Raw genomic sequence first — 24,297 nt, 5'->3', positions numbered from 1 at the left:
ACAATTTTACCTTAATTGCTGTTAGAAGGACTACAATTAGAAAATATACATGAAATGCTTTTATTGGAATTTTTTAAGTATTAATTCAGGCGAAAGAGTCAATATGGGACAATGATAAGCTTGTAAGCCTGTGAGTCTGTACTCAGTTGTTTAAATGATTCCGAGGCAGAAATCTTAAATACAGCAAGAAAAGGAAATAAGACCTGTTTACACAGCGACCAGGATGTGGTCTCTTGAGTAAAAACTTTGGGCTGAGTAAAAACTTTAGGGATTACACTGAAATTTCAGCTGTACATAGCTATTGCCCTTAGTGGCGTGGTATCGAAGACTCCTCGCTTTCTGACTGAATTACAGAGGAATTGCAATGAGGTGCTCCCAGCCATTCACAGGAACAAACCTGTGCTAAACGATTTGACAACGCTTAGCTGTAATTTGCGTTGACAAACTTCTTCCTGCTGTCTATCAGACAACAGCGTAACTGACACAGAAAAGGAAGCGGGATGGTTGGAGAGGGGGGGGGGACGTCACCGCCCAGGTTGCCACGGCGACTCTACTCCAGTGTTTCCGCCTCCTTAGACGCCGGGAAGGGGGCGTGTTCGCTGGAACGCCGTTTCCATGGTGATACAACTGGCTGCAGCATGTCGGATCTTGGCTCAGAAGAGATCGAAGAGGAGGCAGAGAATGATTTAGGGGTCAGTGGAGAATGGGGATGGGACGGGGGAGAGATAGATCAAGAGAAGAGGCTGGCTATAAATGACAACGGGGTACAGGAGTACTGACTGAGTCAGGAGTTGTAAACGCGAGGCTCTCCCTTGGGAACTGCTTCTCTGAGTAAAGCCCACATGGCTGGACATCTTTTCAGCAATATTATTCAGGATGAATGTTTTGCTACTAGATTCGTGCTTATTTTTATGACAGGAACGTTTGGAAGAAACAAACACAAGTCATCATAAATCATGAATTGAGCTTATTATAAACCAATGCAGAAACAATTAAAACTCAGAACATTGGGGTGGCAACAAGTCGCCAAAATATTATATTAAACCACAAATTATTTAAAAGGTGCTATTAAAATAAAAGGAACAAGCTGGTTATTTTTTCTTTTTTTAAAAGATTCAAATAAGAAAGCAGATATGTACACATTGCTTTTAAATGGGAAGGAGAACTATTCTACTTGCAGAACACATTAACTGCATGTTTGAAAGTCTTAGGTTAGAACAGAACAGAGACTAGACTAGAAAATAGACTAGAGAGTTGGAAGGAACTTTGGAGGTCTTCTAGTCCAACCCCCTGCTCAGGCAGGAAACCCTATACCATGACAGACAAATAGTTGTCCAATCTCTTAAAAACTTCAGTGTTGGAGCATTTACAACTTCTGGAGGCAAATTGTTCAACTGATTAATTGTTCTAACTGTTCAGTTCCTAGCATTAGGAACAATTTCTATTTGAAACCCTGGAAATTTCCAGAGGAATAATAGTGTTTTTGGCAACAAAAGCAAGTGTGATCTTGCAAGATCTTAAAAATACCAACATTGTTTCAGGGTAATAATAGTGTAGTACTGAACATTATAGTCTAATAACAATGTAGTATTGAACCAGTGGTCTGAATCACGATAAAGTAACTTTGTGTATTCCTATGAAACATTTTAATTCTCTAAGTATATTAATATTTAGTATGTGTATCAAGAATAGCTAAGTAATGATTTGGGGTATCCTATAGTAGCTAGAATATTGGACTGAGATCAAGGAGATGCAAATCTCCATTTGGTAATGAAGCTCATTGGACGACTGCTCAAATCAGTATCTCTCTGCTCCTTCTGTCTGCAAGGTAGTTCCTATCTGATAACATGAAGCAAGGCCTTCATGGTTGAGCATCTGAACAGCAGCGTAGAATGTCATACAGTATGGTCATTATTGTTACTTAACTAGGAATATGAAGGTGGACGCAATGAGGCTGGTGAACGGCATGGACATGGGAAAGCCAGATTACCTAATGGAGATACCTATGAGGGAGAATATGCAAATGGTAAAAGAAATGGAAAGGTAAGATTTAGTTAGAAATAATTTATTCATTATATACACTAATGAAAAAAAAAACTGCATTTTCTTAGCTTTAACAGGAGATAAAGATCAATAACTTCAGGGAAACTCACAGTTTGCTTGTTTATTATTTATTTATTTACTTGATGGTAGTCAAGGGTAGTCACATGACTGAAGCTCTGCCCTTTTGTGCATTAGATGTTGATGCATGTATAAAACTTTGATCACACTGTCATGTCTATCATCTTGGAGGTGTTTTTTTTTTACTCCCCCTGTAGATAACAGAATTGGAAGTAACTTTGCAGGTCTTCCAAGTCCAACCCCTCTAACCTAGCAGGAAACTATATAGCATTTCAGACAAATGGTTGTCCAAGATCCTATAGATAGAAGAATCCCAAAATCAAGTAAGATCTGAGCATGCTCAATAAGCTTAGAATACAACTGAAACCCCAAAAAGAGATGGAATACAATGACATGACTGGGGCAGACTATTGTATAATATTTTACTGTATGTCACTTGTTTTGTATTGGGTCATTTCCCAAGTATAAGCATTGCAATAAAGCATTTCTGTAATGTATATGTTTCAGGGGCTATACAGATTTAAAAATGGTGCAAGGTACATTGGAGAATACCTTGAAAATAAAAAACATGGCAATGGAACATTTATTTATCCAGATGGATCTAAATATGAAGGTACTTATATTTTCTTCAATCAAATAGTGCCACATCATAGACAGAAAATTATTGAAGATGTTGGTAGCTAATAATGTTGTTAAATCAAAGGAAATTTATCTAAGTACAATTAATATGCATGTGAAAATAAGATTTCTTTATTATTTATTATTCCCTAAAGCCACAATATATTTTGATTACAATTTGCGAACAATGTGATAAAAGGGTGGGAAAGGGGTCATTAATGTTCTAGAACAATAGACAATTTTCTTCTCTAAATTATAACAATTTTTATAGTTACAAAAAATAACTGCAACTTAAATGATTTGTACTTATTTCTAATACATAAACGTTTATGTACAGACATTTGTTTACAAAGGTTTTTTTATAATTTCTTAATTCTTTTACTCCCTCGCTCATACAGGTGTTTCTTATGTCAATTTTGATATTCCCATTGCTTCAGTAGTTTCTCTTTTTGACTTGCTTTTAAACTAGAGAATAGAAAGTTGAGAAAATAACTCTTTCCCCATTTTAGAATTAGGATTAAAACTCAATGACATTCGCCAGTATTGGACCACATCAGCAACATTTTCTCTCACCAGCATAAGGTTTCCTCTATACATGATGAAGGACATCGTATGCACCGTAACATATGTGAGGTGTATTCTTCTCCACATTCACACAGAGTATCTTCTAAAGGGAAGACCCATTTTCTTAGACTGCTTATCAATTTCCTTATGTAATTCTCTGAGAGACAGCCACAGTACTAAAATAAGAATCTAGGAAGCATTTTAAAAAATTTTTTTTAATAAAAAAGAGCCAAATTACAGATGATAATCATCATGTGTTCTGCTCTTAAATGTAAGATATTTTAGAAACAGTTACTCTGGGTATCCCAGTCCATATTCTGATCTCAACAATAGAGTTGAGCGACAGGGCTTTAGTGGTTTATGAATAGTATTGTTTTAAAAAATAGTATTTTTTTGCTTTAATAGTAAATATATATTAGGCCTCCGCAGATTAGGACCACTCCTCTCTTACCAGCTGCATATCAACATGATTTAATAACAAATTGTTATTAATAATAATTTAATAACAAATTACTTAGAAACTAATCATTATTTTTTGTTTTGTTTTAAATGGTTTAACTAGCAGTTTGGGTATCGGATGTCTCAGAAATTGAAAATCCTGTTGGTCAAAACAATGTTATTAAAAAGATGTTGTCACTGAGTTACATCTGATAGATGAAATTTGTCTCTTAGTGTAGTGTATGTTAAAAAATCATCCATGCCATCTATTGATCCAAAGTCGATATCCTCACTTTCATCCATTTTTTTCATATTACCATCTTTCCCCCAATTTTTAATGTTAGGTTGCTCCATGAAGTCAATTTAGCATATAAAAAGGATCACATCTTTTTAAAAAGATATTACATTCCATAGCTTTCTAACTGATAAATTGTAGCCAGAGGAACTAGAGTTCCACTCTATTCAGAGTCTAGAATGTAACCTTACACTAAGATAGAGTTTTCTCATCTGGTTGTGCTTCCTATCTGGTGTGCCTCACAAGAATCTCATCAATCTTGTAAGTCTGGAAGTACATTTTTTCCCTGTCCCTTTTACAGCCCAAGAAACTAGGGAGGGTCCCTTTCTGAACCTCTGACCCCACTCAGATTTCTGCTGCAGGCTAAGTTGTCTTTTATCTGACTGTTCCCTTAGCCTCATCACTTTCTTCCTGTATCTTACATACCATTACAACTTCTGAGGTTGATAAGAGCCACTTTATGGAGGAGATGGCCAGACAAGAAGTTTGATAAACAAACAAATAAATAATACTCTGATTGCCATTACTTTCCTAAGGATTCTTTTAGTTCAGTGTGACCTTGTTCTCAATCATGATAATAAAATTTGGATTGTTTTTATTACTGCATAAATTCTGTGTTCATTTCTTTAAAGTAATATAAACATTCAAATTAAAGAGTAAACACTATGGTTTATAAAGCCTATTCATTGCAGGAGACTGGGTGGAGGACCAAAGACATGGAAATGGAGTTTACTCTTATATAAATGGAGACACATACACTGGAGAATGGTTCAATAATTACAGGTTTGCTTCTTCTAGTTTCACATTTCTGTTTTACTTCTTAAAAATAACAAGTGTAGTTCTGTGTTCTCCTTCAGAAATGTTAAGCTACAGTTTCTTTCATCTTTTGAGAATATGTCTGTATAATTATTTTGTCTATTGTGAGACTAATAGACTGTAGATGAAAATGTTCTCAGTGATTTTCCAACTAGTATGGGTCGTGCATTTTCTACAGCCCTAATAATGTAATTTAATAGAGGGACCATTGACATTCATTGGTTTTTTCCTGAGCAACTGATCTCATTTAACAACAACAAAAAGTCTTAATAATAACAGAAACATTTATTATTAGTTATCTTCTTTTCTTTTACTATCTCCTATTGTCAAAAATGATTAGATTTGATTATAGTTATAGTTTGTACTATTTTACACCATTAGCCATCCAGAGAACAATGTTATTGGACAGCCATATAAATATAGTAAAGAAAGGAAGACTGTTTTTAACTGAAAATCAATATACATTACATGTTGCAGCAACCCAGTGATTTGCATTCATATTGGAAATAAATATATCTATATAACACATGCAGATTTCAATGCAGGTAATTTAATTTAAATCAATGATTAAAATCAGATTTTTTCTAACACTTAATTAGAGATAGTCCTCAACTTACAATCACAATTTAGCCCAACATGTATGTTGCTAAGTGAGAAGTTTGTTAAGTGAATTTTGTCCCATTTTATGATTTTTCTTGGCACATTTGTTAACTGAATCGCTGCAGTTTTTAAATTAGTAACATGGTTGTTAAATGAATCTGGCTTCCTCATTTACTTTGCTTGTCAGAAGGTTTCAAAAATTGATCATGTGACCCAGGGACATTGCAACTGTCATGAGTTAGTTGCCAAGCATCTGAATTTTGATAATGTGACCGTGGGAATGCTGCAACAGTCATATGTGTGAAAAAAGGTCATAAGTCACTTTTTCAATGCCATTATAACTTCAAATGGTCACTAAGTGAACTATTTTAAATCGAGGACTACCTGTATTTAATTTGCCTTGATTTAAATTAATTGATTCCTTGACAACCTGAAGAAGATTGCACGCAGGATTAAGAATAAGAATTTCTTCTGTCTTAATATGTAACAACTCTTTTCCCCCCCTCTCCTATAGACATGGGCAAGGTACTTATTTATATGCATTAACTGGTTCTAAATATGTTGGCACTTGGGCAAATGGACAACAAGAAGGAGCTGCTGAACTTGTTCATCTAAACCACAGGTTCCAGGGAAAGTTTGTGAATAAAAATGTATGTATGTAAGAAATTATATTACTTTCTGAAAAAATGTACATTAGGCATAGAAAATAAAAGACTTTCAGCTTCTTTTGTATCTCACCCAATTTCAGTAACGATAGTACTAGTATCCAGAAGCTCATTTTGTACAAAAGACTCCAGTGTTTGCATAGTCGTTTAGATGAACAAGTATTTTTCAATCACTATTTTGAGGGAGCTTTAGAGAGATTTTGATTAGCAAGAACATATTTGTTTTATTTGCATACAGATTTCATAATGGCTGAAGTAAAAGTAACTAAGAATCCAGACCATATTAAAAAACACATTTATTGTTGCATAAGGTTTGGGGCTTCAATTTAGAAGAGGCATGATATATAAACGAGCACGTAGAAAAATGTATAAATTAAGTTAAATGAAAATGAAAGTAGGTTTCATGAACAATATGGTAGTCACAATCTTCAAGTCAGGAGCAAAAGACCTTGAAAGATTGAAGTGTTTTCTTGCTGATTTCTGAATATACTCCTTTCTAAAAAAAAAGGCTTTAGAAACTAATCTTTCTTCTTATACAACTTTGAAGATGATAGATGCCATGTATGGCCAGCGTAATTGTGGAAATATTTTGTGTTTTTAGAATATGAAACTGTCAAAATATTACTAATATACGTTCTTATGCTTATACAGCCACTAGGTATTGGGAAGTATATATTTGATATTGGATGTGAGCAACATGGTGAATATTGTCAGGAGGTATGTGCTATTGGATTATGTTAATCATATTAACAACCAGAATGCTCAGAATTATACTTTTGTTTTTACTTTATTTAATTCTGTCATAGTTAAATAATAAAGTAATTACTGTTGTAACAAACTGTATATTTTAATTTACATGTACTATATTTTTCAGAGTATAAGACGCTCCGAAGTATAAGTCGCACCTAGCTTTTGGGGAGGAAAACAAGAGAAAAAAATCTGGCTCTGCCTCCCAGCAATTTGCCTCCTTGCCCCAAACAGCAAACAGTACAGAAGATATACACTGTTTGTGATGTTACATTTCAGACTATACTTGTACAGCTTTCTGGAAGTATACATTATTCTCTGCTATTTAAAAGAAGATACAATAGCACTGGGTCTCTTCAGATCAAGCATTTATTTTAAAAAGCTTCTTCATTTTGTTAAGTTGTCTTTAAAAAATAAGTCTAATAATTTGAACATTCTATAGGCATTTATAGTTATTGACTTATCTCCTTGCAGCAAACAGCAAGTTTCACTTTCATTTAAGCACGGGGCTCCCGATGATCAGGTGTTTCAGGCTGCAGGGATTGCCATAGCCTATTGCTACCTCCGCAAGCTCCATTTTCTCCATTTGCTGCAAGGAGGTAAATTGCTGGGAGGTAGAGGCCAAAGGGTGGGGGCCAGTGGGTAGGCGGGGCTACATTTGGTGTTTAAGATGCACACAAATTTTCACCCGGTACTTTTTAAAACAAGGCAAGATTTTTGAGAGCTAACGATGCTAAGATCACTTCAACCATTTGGCTGGCTTTTTTCTAGAAGAGAAAGTGATTTTGGTTTTCCTTCCCTTCCCCGCCTTTCTTTTGTAGCAAGACTTGCCTTGAATCAACAGTGACCTTGGACAAATAGGGTGAAAGGCAGTTCTGTACAATATTCACTTTTCCCTAACTTTGCAAGGTCAGTGGAATCACCTAGTGCAGGGGTGTCAAACTCGCTGTGACACAAGATGTATCGCAACTTTTTCCCCCTTAGCTAAACCAGGGGTGGACGTGGCCAGCACGCGATGCATCCGGCCCATGGGTCGCGAATTTGATACCCCTGACTTAGTAGTGGTTGCATTAATTTTAATTATATTATAATTAATTTATAATTAATTAAATTATAATTAATTAAAGCAAGATTTTAAGAACGTTTCTGTTGCCACCTGATGCATCGAGAGTTTGCCCAAATCAAAAGTAACAGTTTTACAATTTTGTGTAGTTATTGAAAATAGACTGTATGCAAAAAGGCAATCCTATCTTTATTCAATATAGGGCTCCTATATGCACAAAGGAATTAACATCAGCATTTTCATTCCTCCTCCTCCCCCCTTTCTTTGTTGTCTTGATTCCATACAGAATTCATTTACTCAATTTCTCAATTCTCTTACCTTCAGTGCAAATCTGAACAAGTTACGGCATTCAATATTTGCTGTAAAAATCCATGCAAAAAGTTATTTTGTGGAACTGATGGCAAAGAATTGCCTTATGTTCAAAGCAATGAGATGCTACTAGCCACTGACATGACATATCACAAAATATGTGAGACCAGATGTCTTGCTTTGTACATACTCAAATTTGATGTTTTACTGTTTTTATTTTATTGTTAAGATTTTAATTATAACATGTGTTTTAAATTGTGAGCTGCCTAGAGTTGTTTGCTGAGATGGGCAGCTATAGAAATTAATTAATCAATCAATCAGTCAATCAATCAAATAAATAAATATAAAGCAAGCATATCTAGTTTTCAGACACACATGATTGTTATACATCTTATCCTTTTGAACTTTTAAACTTTTGCATATTAAAAATAACATTTCATTTCATTCTTTTTGTAATTTGCTTAGCTCATACAGTACCATGCAAACAAAGGAAAGAGAAGGAGTAACAAAGAAATGCCTTCTACTCAGAATTATGAGAAACAATTAGCTATTGAAACCTCTGCCTTTTCAAAAGAGATGCCATTTGGCTTTGAAATAGAATGATTCTGCATGATTTGCTTGCATGTGACTTAAGTTAGAAGGAAATGTTGGGTAAAAAAATCTTTTGGTGTATTAATTGGCATTATAACCACAAACAGTTATTTTAACAATTTTTTGCTTGTTTGCTTGCTTTTGTTTTAATATGATGGTTCATTTTTATTTATAGCAGAATATTTTTGCAATTTATGTTGGTAGTTCCCAGGACTTCCAGAGTGTTGAGTGAAACACAGTGATGGATTAAGGTGAATTTTAGGGACCGTGCAAGAGAAGTGTGATGTTGTTGTACAGAAAGACAAATCAATGGCAGATGGGACAGCCAATAGGTTTCTTAAAAGAAATTTCATGAAATACTGCATGACAAATATATCGAGCAGCACTTAAATATTTAAGAGATGGCATTTGTGTCACAGCACACTCTTTGTCATGTGACCCTCTTAATTCTCCATGCACCTAGCTGTTTCAAGGGGAAATATTCTTGAACCTTTTAAAAATATAAGAAAATGCCAGGATTCAGTCGTTACCTTTTTTGTTGCTGTTGTTGAAGCATCTAGTGTGGAGTTTCTTGGTAAATATTTCCAGAATGGAGACTGGATTTTTCAGCATCATTATAAGGATATTGAAATCATAGAAACAATGCACAGATTAAAAAATGGCATCTGATTAATTAGACTTAACATAACGTAGCAAAGTAAAACAAATATTTCAAACCAATTAGTCGAAGCAAGAACTGTCACTAAATAGAAGTGACAAGGTCATAAATATAGGTTTAGACAAAACTCTCCCAGCAAATAGCTCCAATGTTTAAATCTAGAATATTTTTGGGTCAAACACAAACCAGGAATTGGTGGTATAAAGAAAATAGTCTGTTTGAAGACTCCTAACAATGAAGCAGTGAAGAGGATAGTGCTTCTGGTACATCCAAAACTGTTTGTGACATTTTTTTTTGTTCTGCATTTTGTGTTATGATCAAAAATTGACCAGCAGATAGTGTACCCTTTGTAATATGCTTCTTACCAATAATTACCTAACCAATAATTAAGCTGTAACATTCTGAAAACCTATCTGAGGGTTTTAGACAATTTTAAACAGTACCCATGAGGAACATGTTTTATTAATCCAGATTTGGAGAAATATCTGGCTCTGTGCATTGTTGAGAGTTGCTAAAATGCATGAAGTCTGTTATGAATGGGTCTTCATAAACTTTTAAGAAAAGCTTTTATCACAAATAGATTGGACCTTTCCTTTTTCATTTCTATTATTGTCCTGAACATTCATCTTTCTTTAGGAGAAAACAGAAGAAGAGGAGGAGGAGGAAGTTTTGATACCAGTGGCTCCAAAATGGAAAGCAACAAAAATTACCAACCTAACACTATGGGTACCTGAAGAGCCACCTCCTCCAGAAGTAACTCCAGCAGCTGCAGAAGGCCCATCAACTGAGGAATCTGGAGTTCCTGCAGGTTTGTATTTTGTCTTATGAGTAATCCAGAAATCTTTCACTTATTTTAGAGGATGCCAATTTGATAGATCAAAGTTTTGCACACACCCAGAAAAATATATTGTTAGGGAGAATCCAGAGTCATCACTGTCATTGTTTGTATTGCCAGAAATTTGTATTATGTTTAAGGAGTAGTTATTACCAGTTTTTACTAGCATACCAATAATTCTAGATAGGTTAACTGTTTAGCTACAGTTGTAGTCTGCTTACCTTATGTATAGTGTAGATTATTGTAATGTGATCTATATGGAGTTAACCTTATATGTGATATGGAAACTGCCATTGGTGTAGAATGTGAAAGCAAAGTTGCTGATAGGAGACACTATGCATATTTTACCTCTGTTGAAGCAGGTGTACTGGTAGTCAGCCACCAAAGCAAGTACCTCATTTTTTCAGACTATAAGATGCACCGGAGTTTAAGACGCACCAAGATTTTAAGAGGTAAATTAAAAAAAAGGTTTTTGCCCTCCCCGGCCCCCAGGAGCACTCTGCAGGGCTCCCAACCCTCTGCACATCCCCCCCTTTTCTTTTTGCAAAAAACGGGATGTGCAGAGAGTTTGGAAGGCCTGTAGAGTGCTCCTGGGGGCTGGGGAGGGCAAAAATTTATTAATTTATTAATTTATTAATAAGATTTATAGGCTGCCCAATCCCAAAGGTCTCCGGGCATCTTACAAAAAAGGAAAAGGGATAATAAAAAATAAAAAAACCAACAGATTTAAAATCACAACATGCATTCGATCTGATCGGGGCTGGACATCAACAATGAGGTCAACAGCCCCAGGCCTGCCGGAATAGCCAGGTTTTAACAGCTTTTCTGAAGGCCATGAGAGTGGGCAAGGTCCGGATCTCTGGGGGTAGCTCATTCCAAAGGGCCAGAGCAGCTACAGAGAAGGCTCTCCTCGGGGGAGCCGCCAGCTGACATTGTCTGGCTGACGGCATCTGAAGGAGGCCCAATCTGTGGGATCTCACCGGCCGCAGGGAGGTATGTGGCAGTAAGCAGTCTTGCAGGTACGCTGGCCCTAAGCCATGTAGGGCTTTAAAGGTAATGACCAACACCTTGAATTGCGTCCGGAGACCACTTGGTAGCTAGTGCAGCTCACGAAGGATAGGTGTAACGTGGGTGTACCTTGGTACACCCAATATCGCTCACGCGGCTGCATTCTGGACTAGCTGCAGTCTCCGAACACTTTTCAAGGGTAGCCAGTAATCCAGCCTAGAGGTGACAAGGACGTGAGTAACCCTTTGCAGTGCCTCCCGATCCAAATAGGGCCACAATTGATGCACCAGGCGAACCTGGGCAAAGACCCCCCCTGGTCACAGCTGACAAATGGTGTTCCAGTGTCAGCTGTGAATCCAGGAGGACCCCCAAATTGTGGGCCCTCTCTGAGGGGTGTAAGTTTTCACCCCCCAGGATTAAGGATGGACTATCTGGGCTGTCCTTCGGGGCAGCATCCACAGCCACTCAGTCTTATCGGGATTTGGTACTAGTTTGTTCACCCCCATTCAGATCCTGACAGCTTCCAGGCATCGGCACATCACGTCCGCCGCTACACTGAGCTGGCACGGGGCAGAAAGATACAATTGTGTATCGTCTGCTTATTGATAGTATTTAACCCCGTGCTGTCGAATGATCTCGCCCAGCGGCTTCATGTAGATGTTAAATAGGAGGGGGGACAAGACCGAACCCTGTGGCACACCACATTTAAGGGGCCTAGGGGTCGATATTTGCCCTCCGACCAACACCGACTGCGATCTGTCAGAGAGGTAAGAGGAGAACCACCGTAAAACGGTGCCTCTCACTCTCACCTCCTCCAGCCGTCGCAGAAGGATACCATGGTCGATGGTATCGAAGGCTGCTGATAGGTCGAGGAGCACCAGGATAGAGGAATGTCCCCTATCCCTAGCCCGCCAGAGATCATTGGTCAGTGCGACCAAAGCGGTTTCTGTGCTGTACCCAGGCCTGAAACCAGACTGAAAGGAATCCAGATAATCCGCTTCATTCAAGGTCCTTCAGAATTGAAGCGCCACCACCTTCTCAACAACCTTCCCCAAAAAAGGAAGGTTGGAGACCGGACGATAGTTCTTAAGAGTAGCTGGGTCCAGAGAAGGCTTCTTGAGGAGGGGTTTTACCACTGCTTCCTTTAATGGTTGCGGGAAAGACCCCTCCTGCAAAGATGCGTTTGTTATCGTCTGGAGCCAGCCTCGTGTTACCTCTCTGCTGGTCGAAAGCAGCCAAGAGGGGCACGGGTCCAGTAAACAGGTGGAGGCACTCATTGCTCCCATGGCCTTGTCCTCTTCCTCAGGGGTGACAAACTCGAACTCATCCCAGCATCTCAGCTGGTATTGCCCAAGTGGAGTCCAGGTCTGCCCAAATCTGAGTGACTTCATCCAACAGAAACTGAACAAACTCCTCAGCTCTTCCCTGTAGGGGTTCTCCCGCCTCCTCACCTTTCAGGAGGGAGCGGGTCACCCTAAACAGGACGGCTGGGCGAGATTCCACGGATGCAATAAGAGCGGAAAAATGTGAACATTTTGCCTCCCATATCGCCACTAAATAAGTCCTGATAAAGGCTCTTAATAGTGCTCGGTCAGATTCGGAGTTACTAGCTCTCCAGCATTGCTCTAGGCATCTCTTTTGGCGCTTCATCTCCCGGAGTTCCTCGGTGAACCAAGGTGCTCTCCTGGATCCACTACTGCGGAGAGGCCTCAAAGGCGCAATCTGATCCAGTGCCTCAGCCGCTGCAATATTCCAGGCAGCGACCAAGGACTCCATCGGATTGTGGACAAGGGAGTCAGGTATCCCTCCAAGCTCCTTCTGAAATCCCTCCGGGTCCATCAGGTGCCTGGGGCGGAACCACTTAATCGGCTCCACCTCCCTGCAATGGGGGAGTAGCATCCTAAAGTCAAGCCTCAGCAAGGAGTGATCTGACCATGACAAGGGCGAGGTCTCTATTCCCCTTAATTCAAGATCACATCTCCACTGCCCCGAGAGAAATACAAGGTTGAGTGTGTGTCCTGCCCTATGAGTTGGACCCTGAACTACTTGGGTCAAGTCCATGGTTGTCATGGAAGCCATGAACTCCTGTGCCCCATCAGAGTGTTCACCAAGAGATGGCAGATTAAAGTCCCCCAGTACCATTAGTCTGGGGAACTCCACTGCCAACCCGGCTACTCCCTCCAGGAGCGCAGGCAGGGCTGTTGTGATGCAGCTGAGAGGTAGGTGTGCCAGGAACAAGCCCAATTGAACCCCTAGGTCCAACTTCAAGAGGAGAGACTCACACCCCACAATCTCTGGGGCAGGGATCAATGTTCCCTCTAATTTTTTTTCAGTGTGAGCGGAAAAGTATAGTGTGTGAGCTGCACAGTTTCATGCCTGAGCACCTAAGAGAGCCACAGTTTGAACTGCTGTCGCGTCTGCTGGACATTTGCGCAACCTTCCAAGCGTCAAGCGCCAATTGCGAGCGAGGTTTCAGCCTGATGAATGCCAGACATGAAAAGTGCCACTCAAACACTATACTTTTCCGCTCACCCTGAAAAAAAAAAAGGCTCTCTGCTCAGCTTTTAGATTGTTAGACTGGCTAGAGAGAGACATGGCACCAACAGGGTCCTGGGTCCTGGCATTTTGCAGGCAACCTGTCCTCTCACATTTCTTTGGAATGCAACCCATCACATGTGAATTAGATTTTGCCAATTATCCTATTAAAAGATAATGCTATTATTCTAAAATATGACTAGCTCAATATTAAAAACTGTAAATATGTAATGCTGATAAATAATAGCAGTAATTGTTATTTAGTATGATTAAAATCAGGATTGATATATCAATATAATATCTATCGAAATTGACAATATACACTAAAATAACAATACAAATATATAATGTGGAATATAAATGTAATAAATATAATATATAAATGCAACATAAATGTAATAAAATAATTTTTCATGAAACTCTCCCCCTTTAAAGTAGTAAGATCAATTAAATAGTCTAGCAAGTTTGGACAATATGCTATATGTTATGTTACTTAAGAATATATATACCTCAGAATCAGATACAACATCCACATCATTTCTAACTGAGTCAATAAAATCATACGCCATGCCAAAACTATTTTAAATAAAGATATGAAATTAATCAAGTATTGCATTTATTTTTCAAAATGAATGTACAATTTTTTTATTATTTAAGTTTTGTACCCTATCTTTTCTAACTAACATTAACTTTAAAAAGATGTTACATCAGACTACAATACAAGTAATTAAATGAAGACTAAAATAAGTGTTTTGGCATATTGAGCTTTTTATATTTCTTTCTTATATTGCTTCCTTAGTTGAGAACTTGCTCCTCAGCTTACTTACGCATTAACTGTTTGTTGCTTTTACGGTTTATTCATTCACTGCTCCATCTTCAGTTTTTTTCACAGGGGGCAGGGCTTCCTTTCTCCCTCCCTCCCTTCCTTCCCTCCCTCCCTCCACTCCTTTGGCCACCAATTTTGATCCAATTCTCTCTCTCTCTCTCTCTCTCTCTCCCTCCCTCTCTCTCTCTCTCTCTCTCTCTCTCACACACACACACACACACACACACACACACGTTCTTTGGGGGGGGTTGAATTACTCGGCCTCACTGCGCAAAGTTGGCTCAGTATGTGTTCGGCCCCCACTTACGCCGAATCAAATCCGCGGCTGGCGGGACCAGGGGGTTGCATTTCAAAGCCGTGGTGGTGCCTCCCACTCTGCTCGGAGCACCTCAGCTGGGCTCTGGGTTACCCCTGCCACCGCCTCAACCTCCGCCGCTTTCCTACGGCCTTTCCCGCGGCCTCAAAAGCATGGCAGAGGAGGAAGGGGGAGGGATAATGTGGGAGCCAGCTCAGGTGCTCCGCGTGGAGGGAGAGGCACCACTGCCATGGGCGGGGGCGCCAGCGGGAGCTTTGCCGGTGAAGGAGAAGAAGCAAGAGGACTGGCGGCTCATCAAAACAAGTCTGGGGAGGTCCTTTGCAGGCGGCCAGTTCTAGCCGCCTGCAAAGGACTTCCCCACATTTGCTTTACAGAAAACTCTGCGTGACAGATAGAAACTGCTTGTGATGTGCGCGGCCGCGCAGGCGCGCACCTAGAGGGAACAGTGGCAGGGATCCTGCGAAGAGTTAATGACCATCGGATGATAGCTGCCACTCCCCCACCCCTTCTTTGGTGTCGTGGTTGGTGAAGCACCTGGAACCCATCTGGGCACATTTCTGAGAGAGGGACTCCTCCCTCTTGGCCCAGCCAGGTTTCAGTTATACATGCCAGGTCTGCCTCTTCGTCTAATATTAAGTCCTGGACGAGGGGAGCTTTATTTACCACAGACCTGGCATTTAGCAACAGCAACCTGAGACCTTGGCCCTGATCTGCTGTGCCACCAGGTCCTTGAGTTGAGTCTGAAGGGCCGGAACAAGGAATCGCTGTTATGTAGCGAGTCCTTCTTCCCCGATAATGGCTATCCCTACAGCTCCCATCATATCTGCCCCTCCCAGTCGTAACCAAAATGCTCCGACCCTCCCCCATCCCCGTAGATCCTCCCCCATCTCCCACGGCCCCCATTCTTCCCGGTAGGCCGCATGCACCATTCACTCCAGGACGGGAGGCAAATCTGGGCCCCCATCCACTTCTGCTTCTGCACTCAGTGGAGGGGGCTCCAGGTCGCTCCCCCAGTCCTCTCATATGCAGCTGTCAGACACTCTTCTCAAACACACCCCACAATAATCATTAAAATACAATGTAATAATATAATAATTAATAAAGTTAAAAAGTGGGCACATTCTCTCTCACATTCATACCTCATGCACTCAACAAACAGGCTAAGAACGCAGTTCTTAAATCCGCAAAGGCGGTTAGCGCAAGTTCGAAGTGGCTGGGGCTGGTAGTAGTTCGTGAGGGGAGAAGGGGGGTTCCTCGCTCACGGTCTTCTCTCCCCTGCGGGGTCCAGAAGAATATAAAAAGTCCAAAGGTCTGGGGTGGTAGAGGGAATTGGCGCCAGTTGGGGAGGGGGGAGGCTCCCCTGTCTCTGTCCTCTTAGTCCCCCGTCCTCTCCTTCTGTGAGGGTCATAAGTCACCAGGCAAAATGCCAACCTACCGGCAAGGTAAAAGATCCCCGTGACCGCTGCAGCACCCGGAGCGGCAAGCAAAGAAGGTCCTCGCAGAGGCGTTGTCCTAGAGGTCGAAGCAGAGGAGAAGAAGAGGAAGAGGCCGCATCCGAAACCAGGAGTGGCGGCGGTGGAGGAAGATGGACGCTTGATCACAGGGCACACCAACTCCCCAAAATTGGTGGCGCCGAAGGCGAGGCAGCTAGAGAAGGCAGCGCCGTCTGGAGAGGCGCACTCGGGACAGCAGCGGATGGCAGCGGCAGTAGCGGAAGAAGCTGGCCACCAGGTTTGAGGAAGCCGAAACTGCATCAGCCGGAGTGACGAGTAGAAAGGCTCCGCGATGGTATCACCCAAAAAGCTCCGTAGTGGTGGTGACAGCGAGGCAGAGGAGCCACGGTGGAAGAAGGAGGAGGGGGCATGCCCGGACAGCAGCAGCGGTAGTAGAGGAAGCTAGCCGCCCAGTCCAAGACACACCAACATAGACTCACCGGCCCTTCCAAGGCAGCGGAACACAAACAGAGCAGAAACGCACCGGCGCTCCAGCACAAGCCCAATGGCTTCCTGCAGCTCCCTGCGGTAGCGGGGCCGGGTTACGGTGTTCGTAGCAGGAGTTGTCCGGGAGAAGCAGCACCATCCGAGAGCAATGCTCCTCCTGGTAGCTGCTTCTCCAAAGTCCTTTTATATTGATCTTACAAAGCCTTCCCTTCACCGTGGTTCCAAGGCTTCGGCTCCATATATTTTTGACTGTTTTCTCTCTCGAAACCTGAGCGGTAGAGCTCAGGCAGCCATCTTCCTTGTGCATGCGTTGATATTTTTGTGAAACATGGGCCCTTTTTCACTTGTTTTGCCCTCCCCAGCCCTCAGGAGTACTCTACAGGCCTCCAAACCCTCTGCGTGTCCATTTTTGCAAAAAATTGAATGCGCGCGGTGGGGTTTTGCGAGGCCAAAAATGCCGTATTCAGTGTTTAAGATGCACCCAGATTTTTTTTGGCGGGGGGGGGGAGGGGAAGGTGCATCTTATACTCTGAAAAATACGGTACTTAACCACCAAACTATATTCAGGTTTTTAACTATGACATATAAGACATTAGTTGAAGATCAAGATGTCAAACTGACTCTTTATAGAACTATTTGAGGGTTAAGTGAATCACAAGTGGTCCTGCTGTATATTGCTGGATTTATATATGTCATTTTATACTCATATGGATCTTGTGATAATGTCTGAATTTTAGAACATTTTATCCTTGAAATTACATCTTTTGAAAATCTCCCCCTTCAATGAGATCTTTTCATGAATTTTGATAGCAGTGGGAGAAGAAAAAAGCAAGACTATCCTTTTTTCTTTAATGTTTTTACATTACTTTAATCAATTGCTTTCCCCCCCTCTGTGTTAGGAATATCTATTGTTGTATTTGTCTTATAAGGAAAAAGACTTTTTTCCATCTGTTTAGAAGGAGAATTTCATGTCATACATTATTAATTAAAAGAAATAGCATGGTATTAAGTAAGTCAGCTATTACTTGCTCTTCTAATTTTTCCTTCCTTTCTCCACACCTTTATTTCAGCTGGCGAGGAAAGTGCTGTTGAAGCACACTCAGAAAGTCCTGAGGCTGTTGCAGAAGCAGGAGAGGCCTCCTCACCAAAAGATATGGAGGAAGAAGAGGAGGCAGTTAAAGATGACCAAGCAGATCAGGGTGAGGGGAAAGGGAGAGGGAACATGCAGTGAATAAGTAAGCTGGTTACTCAAAAGAGACTTCTGCTGCTTAAGTATTTATACAATTTATCTCCTGCTTTTTGATTAAATGATCTACAATACAACATCTAATCTAAGATAGGACCACAATAGGCTTCCCTTTCACTTCCCTGTCCAGGACTGCTGGCAATGTTAGTTAGTCTTTCTGTTAGGAAGGGGAATCTCTTCTTAGCATACAGTGGGGCAAAAAAGTATTTAGTCAGCCACCAATTGTGTAAGTTCTCCCACTTAAAAAGATGAGAGAGATAATTGACATCATAGGTAGACCTCAACTACGAGAGACAAAATGAGAAAACAAATCCAGACAATCACTTTATCTGATTTGGAAAGAATTTTTTTGCAAATTATGGTGGAAAATAAGTATTTGGTCACCTACAAACAAGCAAGATTTCTGGCTCTCACTGTAACTTCTTCTTTAAGAGGCTCCTCTGTCCTCCGCTCATTACCTGTTTGAACTTGTTAACGGTATAAAATACACCTGTCCACAACCTCAAACAGTCACACTCCAAACTCCACTATGGTGAAGACCAAAGAGCTGTTGAAGGACACCAGAAACAAAATTGTAGACCTGCACCTGACTGGGAAGACTGAATCTGCAATAGGCAAGCAGCTTGGTGTGAAGAAATCAACTGTGGGAGCAATAATTAGAAAATGGAAGACATACAAGACCACTGATAATCTCCCTCAATCTGGGGCTCCACGCAAGATCTTACCCTGTGGGGTCACAATGATCACAAGAACGGTGAGCAAAAATCCAGAACCACACGGGGGGACCTAATGAATGACCTGCAGAGAGCTAGGACCAACGTAATAAAGGCTACCATCAGTAACACACTACGCCGCCAGGGACTCAGATCCTGCAGTGCCAGACGTGTCCCCCTGCTTAAGCCAGTACATGTCCGGGCCCGTCTGAAGTTTGCTAGAGAGCATTTGGATGATCCAGAAGAGGATTGGGAGAATGTCATATGATCAGATGAAACCAAAGTAGAACTGTTTGGAGAAACACAACTCGTCGTGTTTGGAGAAGAGAGAATGCTGAGTTGCATCCAAAGAACACCATACCTACTGTGAAGCACAGGGGTGGCAACATCCTGCTTTGGGGCTGTTTCTCCACAAAGGGACCAGGATGACTGATCCGGGTACAGGAAAGAATGAATGGGGCCATGTATCGTGAGATTTTGAGTGCAAACCTCTTTCCATCAGCAAAGGCATTGAAGATGAAATGTGGCTGGGTCTTTCAGCATGACAATGATCCCAAACACATTGCCTGGGCAACAAAGGAGTGGCTTCGTAAGAAGCATTTCAGGGTCCTGGAATGGCCTAGCCAGTCTCCAGATCTCAACCCCATAGAAAACCTTTGGAGGGAGTTGAAAGTCCGTGTTGCCCAGCAACAACCCCAAAACATCATTGCTCTAGAGGAGATCTGCATGGAGGAATGGGCCAATATACCAGCAACAGTGTGTGCCAACCTTGTGAAGACTTACAGAAAACGTTTGACCTCTGTCATTGCCAACAAAGGATATATAACAAAGTATTGAGATGCACTTTTGATATTGACCAAATACTCATTTTCCACCATAATTTGCAAAAAAAAAAAAATACTTTCCAAATCAGACAATGTAATTGTCTGAATTTGTTTTCTCATTTTGTCTCTCATAGTTGAGGTCTACCTATGATGTCAATTACAGGCCTCTCTCATCTTTTTAAGCGGGAGAACTTGCACAATTGGTGGATGACTAAATACTTTTTTGCCCCACTATATTTTCATGTTGAAAGCAAAAAAGTAGGGATAATCCACTATGAGCTAGCAACACTTAAGAGAGAGAGAGAAAAAAATCAAAAGGCAAAATGAATCCAAAGACCACTTCTGCATGCTACATTGTCTTTGTACAGTGATCTTCACATATTACAGCCTTTTTGTGTGTTTTAACAAGATTTTTTTCACCTTTATTATTTTTATAAATAACTCAAGGTGATAAACATATCTAATTCTCCGTTCTCTTCCTATTTTCCCCACCATGACAATCTTTGAGATGAGTTGTTGCCGAGAGAGAATTATTGGCTTAAAGTTATCCAACTGGTAACTTAAAATGCTTGAACATGATAGAGACAGCTAAGATTTTTTGTTACTTTGTGGAAATGACAGAACACTCTTGCTATATTGGAACCTTGGATTTTCCTCGCCCCCCCCTTATTGAACCCTGTGGGGCAAGTGGCACCTATAGTCGGCAAGCCTTTATTTAGCCTTTGGAAAAGCTGCCACATCATCATCCTTCAACATCTCTAGAAGGAGAACACACAGAAGAGCTTAATGGAATTAAGCTAGTTCCAACTGCCATTCAAGATGGCTCTACACATAGATGAACCCTGTGGGTCAAGAGGCATCTATAGTTGACAAGCCTTGTTACAAATTGGATTGAAATGTGAAAAGACTATTATAGACAATTTTATACATTCCCATAAAATACCGGAGGAGACAGCTAGGCCCCTGGGGGAGCCATGGATTACTATCCCTGCAGGAAGGAGGAGGAGGAGGCGGAGAAAACAGAGGGACAGGATGAGAAAGAGAGGATATCGTGCATGGTTGTTTTTTAAGCTGAGTAGGTTCCACACAAGCCTTCAATTCCAAGTATATTTCTTACCAATGCAAGATCTCTTACTAACAAAATGGATGAATTAAGGCTACATATTGCAAAGACTAAATACATCAAGAACTGCTGTGTTTTGCTAATCACAGAAATTTGGCTTCGTTCACTCATTCTGCATGCAGCTATTGAGCTGGAAGGCTACATAGCTCACTGGCAGGACAGGAATAGAGACTCTGGCAAGAGCAAAGGGGGAGGTTTAAGCCTTTATGTGAAAAAAAGCTGGTGTATCAATATAAAGCCTGTAAGCCACTGCTCCATGGATCTAGAGTACATGACTCTTAAATGTAGACCCATATATCTTCCCTGGGAATTCAGTGTGGTTTTGATTACTGCAGTCTATATCCCACCTGATGTCAATACTACCATAGCTTTGGGATTCTTGTACAACATTGTTAGTAATCAGCAGAATAAGTATCCTGATGCTGTGCATATCATATTATAGACTTTAATCAGGCTGATCTAAAAGCAGTGCTCCCTAAATTCTATCAGCATGTTAAGTGTGCTACTAGAGGAGCAAACATATTGGACAAAGTATATACCAATATTAAACATGGCTATAAAGTTATACAATTACCACATTTGGGACTATAAGACCATACAGAATGTCACTGCTTTTAGCCCCAGCACACATCCCTCTTGGGAGATGGGCTCTGCCTATAATAAAGACAGTGAAATCTTGGCCAGAAGATGTTTCCCAACAACTTCAGGATTGTTTTGAGAACACAAATTGGGACATCTTTTACTACCTGACCTAGAGGAACACACTGCAACTGTTCTGTGCTATATCAAACACTGCACACACACTATCACTGTGGATAAATGTATTAGGATCTATCCCAATCAGAAGCCCTGGAAGGAAGTCCAGCGCCTCTTGCGTGACAGGACCAAGGCCTTTAGGTCCTGTGATGGGACAAGATACAGTGTTGCCAGAGCTAGTCTGAAGAAAGGTATTCGGAAGGCCAAGACTGATTATAAGAGGAAGATTGAAGATAATTTTTATAATAATAACATGAGGCAAGTGTGGCGAGGGATTCAACAAATTACCAACCATCAACTAACCAATGTCATTACTTCTGAGGGAGATGCTTCATTGGCAGAAGAACTGAATCATTTGTTAGCTCGCTTTGAAGTGGAGACGTCAGAGACAGCTATAATACAGCCACCAGTCCACTGTAGCCCACACTTCATTGTGGAGGAAGAGAAGGTGAGGAACATTCTGAGGGCTGTGGACCCTAGAAAGGCTGCCGGACCTGATGGTATATTTGGCCGAGTGATTAAAAACTGTGCTGATCAGTTGTCTGGAGTCTTTACAAGGATCTTCAATCGGTCTTTATTCCAGTCCACTATTCCATCTTTTTTGAAGACTTCCACCATTGTTTCACTGCCAAAGAAGTTTCCTATCAATAACTTCAATGATTACAGACCAGTGGCACTCACTCCTATCATCATGAAGTGCTTTGAGAAATTGGTCTGCTGGCATATCATTTCTGGTCTTCTGCATACATTTGATAAACACCAGTTTGCATACAGAAGAAATAAATCTACAGAGGATGCTATAGCCATCATTCTTCACACTGCTCTGATTCATTTGGAACAATGGAGGGGGGGGCTATGTGAGGATGCTTTTTGTAGATTTTAGCTCTGCATTTAACACAATAATTCCACATAGACTAGTGCCTACATTTATGAATCTTGGGCTTTCTTATTCAATCTGCCTTTGGATTATGGATTTCCTGTCTGGCCACTCTCATAGGGTCAGATTAGGTAATTATATCTCTTCAGCCCTTATTCTTAACACTGGTACACCACAGGGTTGCGTGTTGAATCCCTTAGTCCTTATGTGCATGTCTGCATTTCCACTTACGTTAGTAATACTATTACTAAATTTGCAGATGATACAACCGTGGTGGGACTAATCTCCAGTGGGGGGGATGAGTCTGCCTATCAAGATGAGGTGGAATGGTTGCAGCACTGGTCAAAAGGGCCCAGCAGAGAATATACTACCTGAGAATTCTCAGGAAACAACAACTGAATGAAAAACTGCTGTTGACCTTCTACCGCTGCACCATAGAGTGTATTCTAACTTACTGCATCTGTGTATGGTTTGCCAATTGCACAGTGGCAGATAGGACAGCACTACAGAGGGTCAACATCATTGCCCAGAGGATCATTGATTGCCCTCTCCCCTCTTCTTTGTAAGAGCTTTATAGTTCCTGCTGCCTTAAGAAAGTTCAAAACATTCTCAAGGATCCATCTCATCCTGCACACTTTTTTTTAACTATTACCATCTGGCAGACGGTACAGGATAATAAAAACAAGGACAAACAGGGTGAAAAACAGTTTCTATTCCAGGGCAATGACCATATTGAATTCTATGGTATAGTGCAATATCGGGTTTTCAGTTTCAATTATATAGAATAAGGGACGTATGTTTGTGTTTTTATTTTTATAATTGTAATGTGCACTGAAGACGACATATAATTTCGTTGTACCATGTACAATGACAATAAACTAAACTAAACTAAACTTTGGGTCTCTAGGCTTGGGCACACAACCAAGTCTTCATGGCCTTATGAAAAGCCAATACAGGTAGTCCTTGAGTTATGAATATAAAGGAGCCTGCCAAGGATTCATGTGATTCAAAGTAGTGGTGTTTATCCAATACCCTCTAATACCCATGTAGCTGCATTCTGCATCAATTTTTATGTTCCAGCAGGCAGTTTTAACTTCATTGTCTCTTCAGCTGATAGACTGTAATTGCTCCTGTTCCCTCTTTTTCCTATTACTTCTCCTCCACAGTCATTAATTATGGAAGGCCAAAGATACAACATGTTCCCATCTTTCTTCTTGTTGAAAAACTGTACACAAGACAATGCTAATGGCTTAGAATGTCTGAAAACTATTTAGAGAAAGTGCTGTGATTTTTCAAAATGGTTCTAGTCCACCCTACTTGAATTAAGAGGCACCATCTTGGGAAGCTTTTTGCTGTATACAAAGAAAAGGGAAGAAGGTGAAGAAACTGCAGTTCGGGCAAGGACAAGATCACATGGTGGTGCCTGCCATCTTGGATTTTTGCTTCTCCTTCCTTCCTTCCTCCCTCCTCCTTTGATGACTCTGTTTATGTAATTCAAAACTGTATTGTTTTTGAATGGGGCTGTAGGAATTATCCTTTCTGTTCCAGAATCAAAGTATTGGAATATAGCATTGTACAAAACTGCAAAACCAAATATTTACTAATAATCAATGAAACAAAACCTTTTTAAAAAACCTTATAATTCTATAATTGAATACCATTCCTTTCCTTATAACCTGCATTTAATCTTCAAATTCCTGCTTTCTCCAATACTTTCTTAGCATTTTAAAACCTATTTTCCTCCAGCCTTTCTTTCCTATTTTGTAACATTGTCTATGTTTGGTTTTAATTTAAGACACCCAAGGAACTGTTT

General features: G+C 40.6%; 1 protein-coding gene across 1 annotated transcript; it reads left to right on the top strand.

The window, feature by feature from the left end:
• The first annotated feature begins 630 nt into the window (after positions 1-630).
• On the top strand, positions 631-23,758 carry RSPH1 (radial spoke head component 1). The gene is made up of 10 exons (XM_032220381.1): positions 631-692; positions 1,930-2,043; positions 2,629-2,734; positions 4,729-4,819; positions 5,967-6,102; positions 6,769-6,834; positions 10,122-10,293; positions 18,016-18,144; positions 21,607-22,055; positions 23,651-23,758. Exons 1-10 carry the CDS (start codon positions 639-641, stop codon positions 23,756-23,758), a joined length of 1,425 nt encoding a protein of 474 aa, XP_032076272.1. The 5' UTR covers positions 631-638.
• The last annotated feature ends 539 nt before the right edge of the window (positions 23,759-24,297 follow it).

Source organism: Thamnophis elegans, chromosome 6 (assembly GCF_009769535.1).
Source record: "Thamnophis elegans isolate rThaEle1 chromosome 6, rThaEle1.pri, whole genome shotgun sequence".
In the NCBI taxonomy this organism is placed as follows: domain Eukaryota; kingdom Metazoa; phylum Chordata; class Lepidosauria; order Squamata; family Colubridae; genus Thamnophis; species Thamnophis elegans.
The sequence above is the reverse complement of the archived record's forward strand: the minus strand, read 5'-3'. Positions and strand labels throughout refer to the sequence as shown.

What these genes read in the sequence shown, in the direction of transcription:
- RSPH1 (XM_032220381.1), top strand. Translation starts at nt 639, where the DNA reads ATGTCGGATCTTGGCTCAGAAGAGATCGAAGAGGAGGCAGAGAATGAT. An exon ending in ATGGTAAAAGAAATGGAAAG is followed by an intron (nt 2,044 to 2,628) that starts GTAAGATTTAGT and finishes TATATGTTTCAG; the next exon opens with GGGCTATACAGATTTAAAAA. An exon ending in TCATTGTGGAGGAAGAGAAG is followed by an intron (nt 22,056 to 23,650) that starts GTGAGGAACATT and finishes TCTCCTCCACAG; the next exon opens with TCATTAATTATGGAAGGCCA.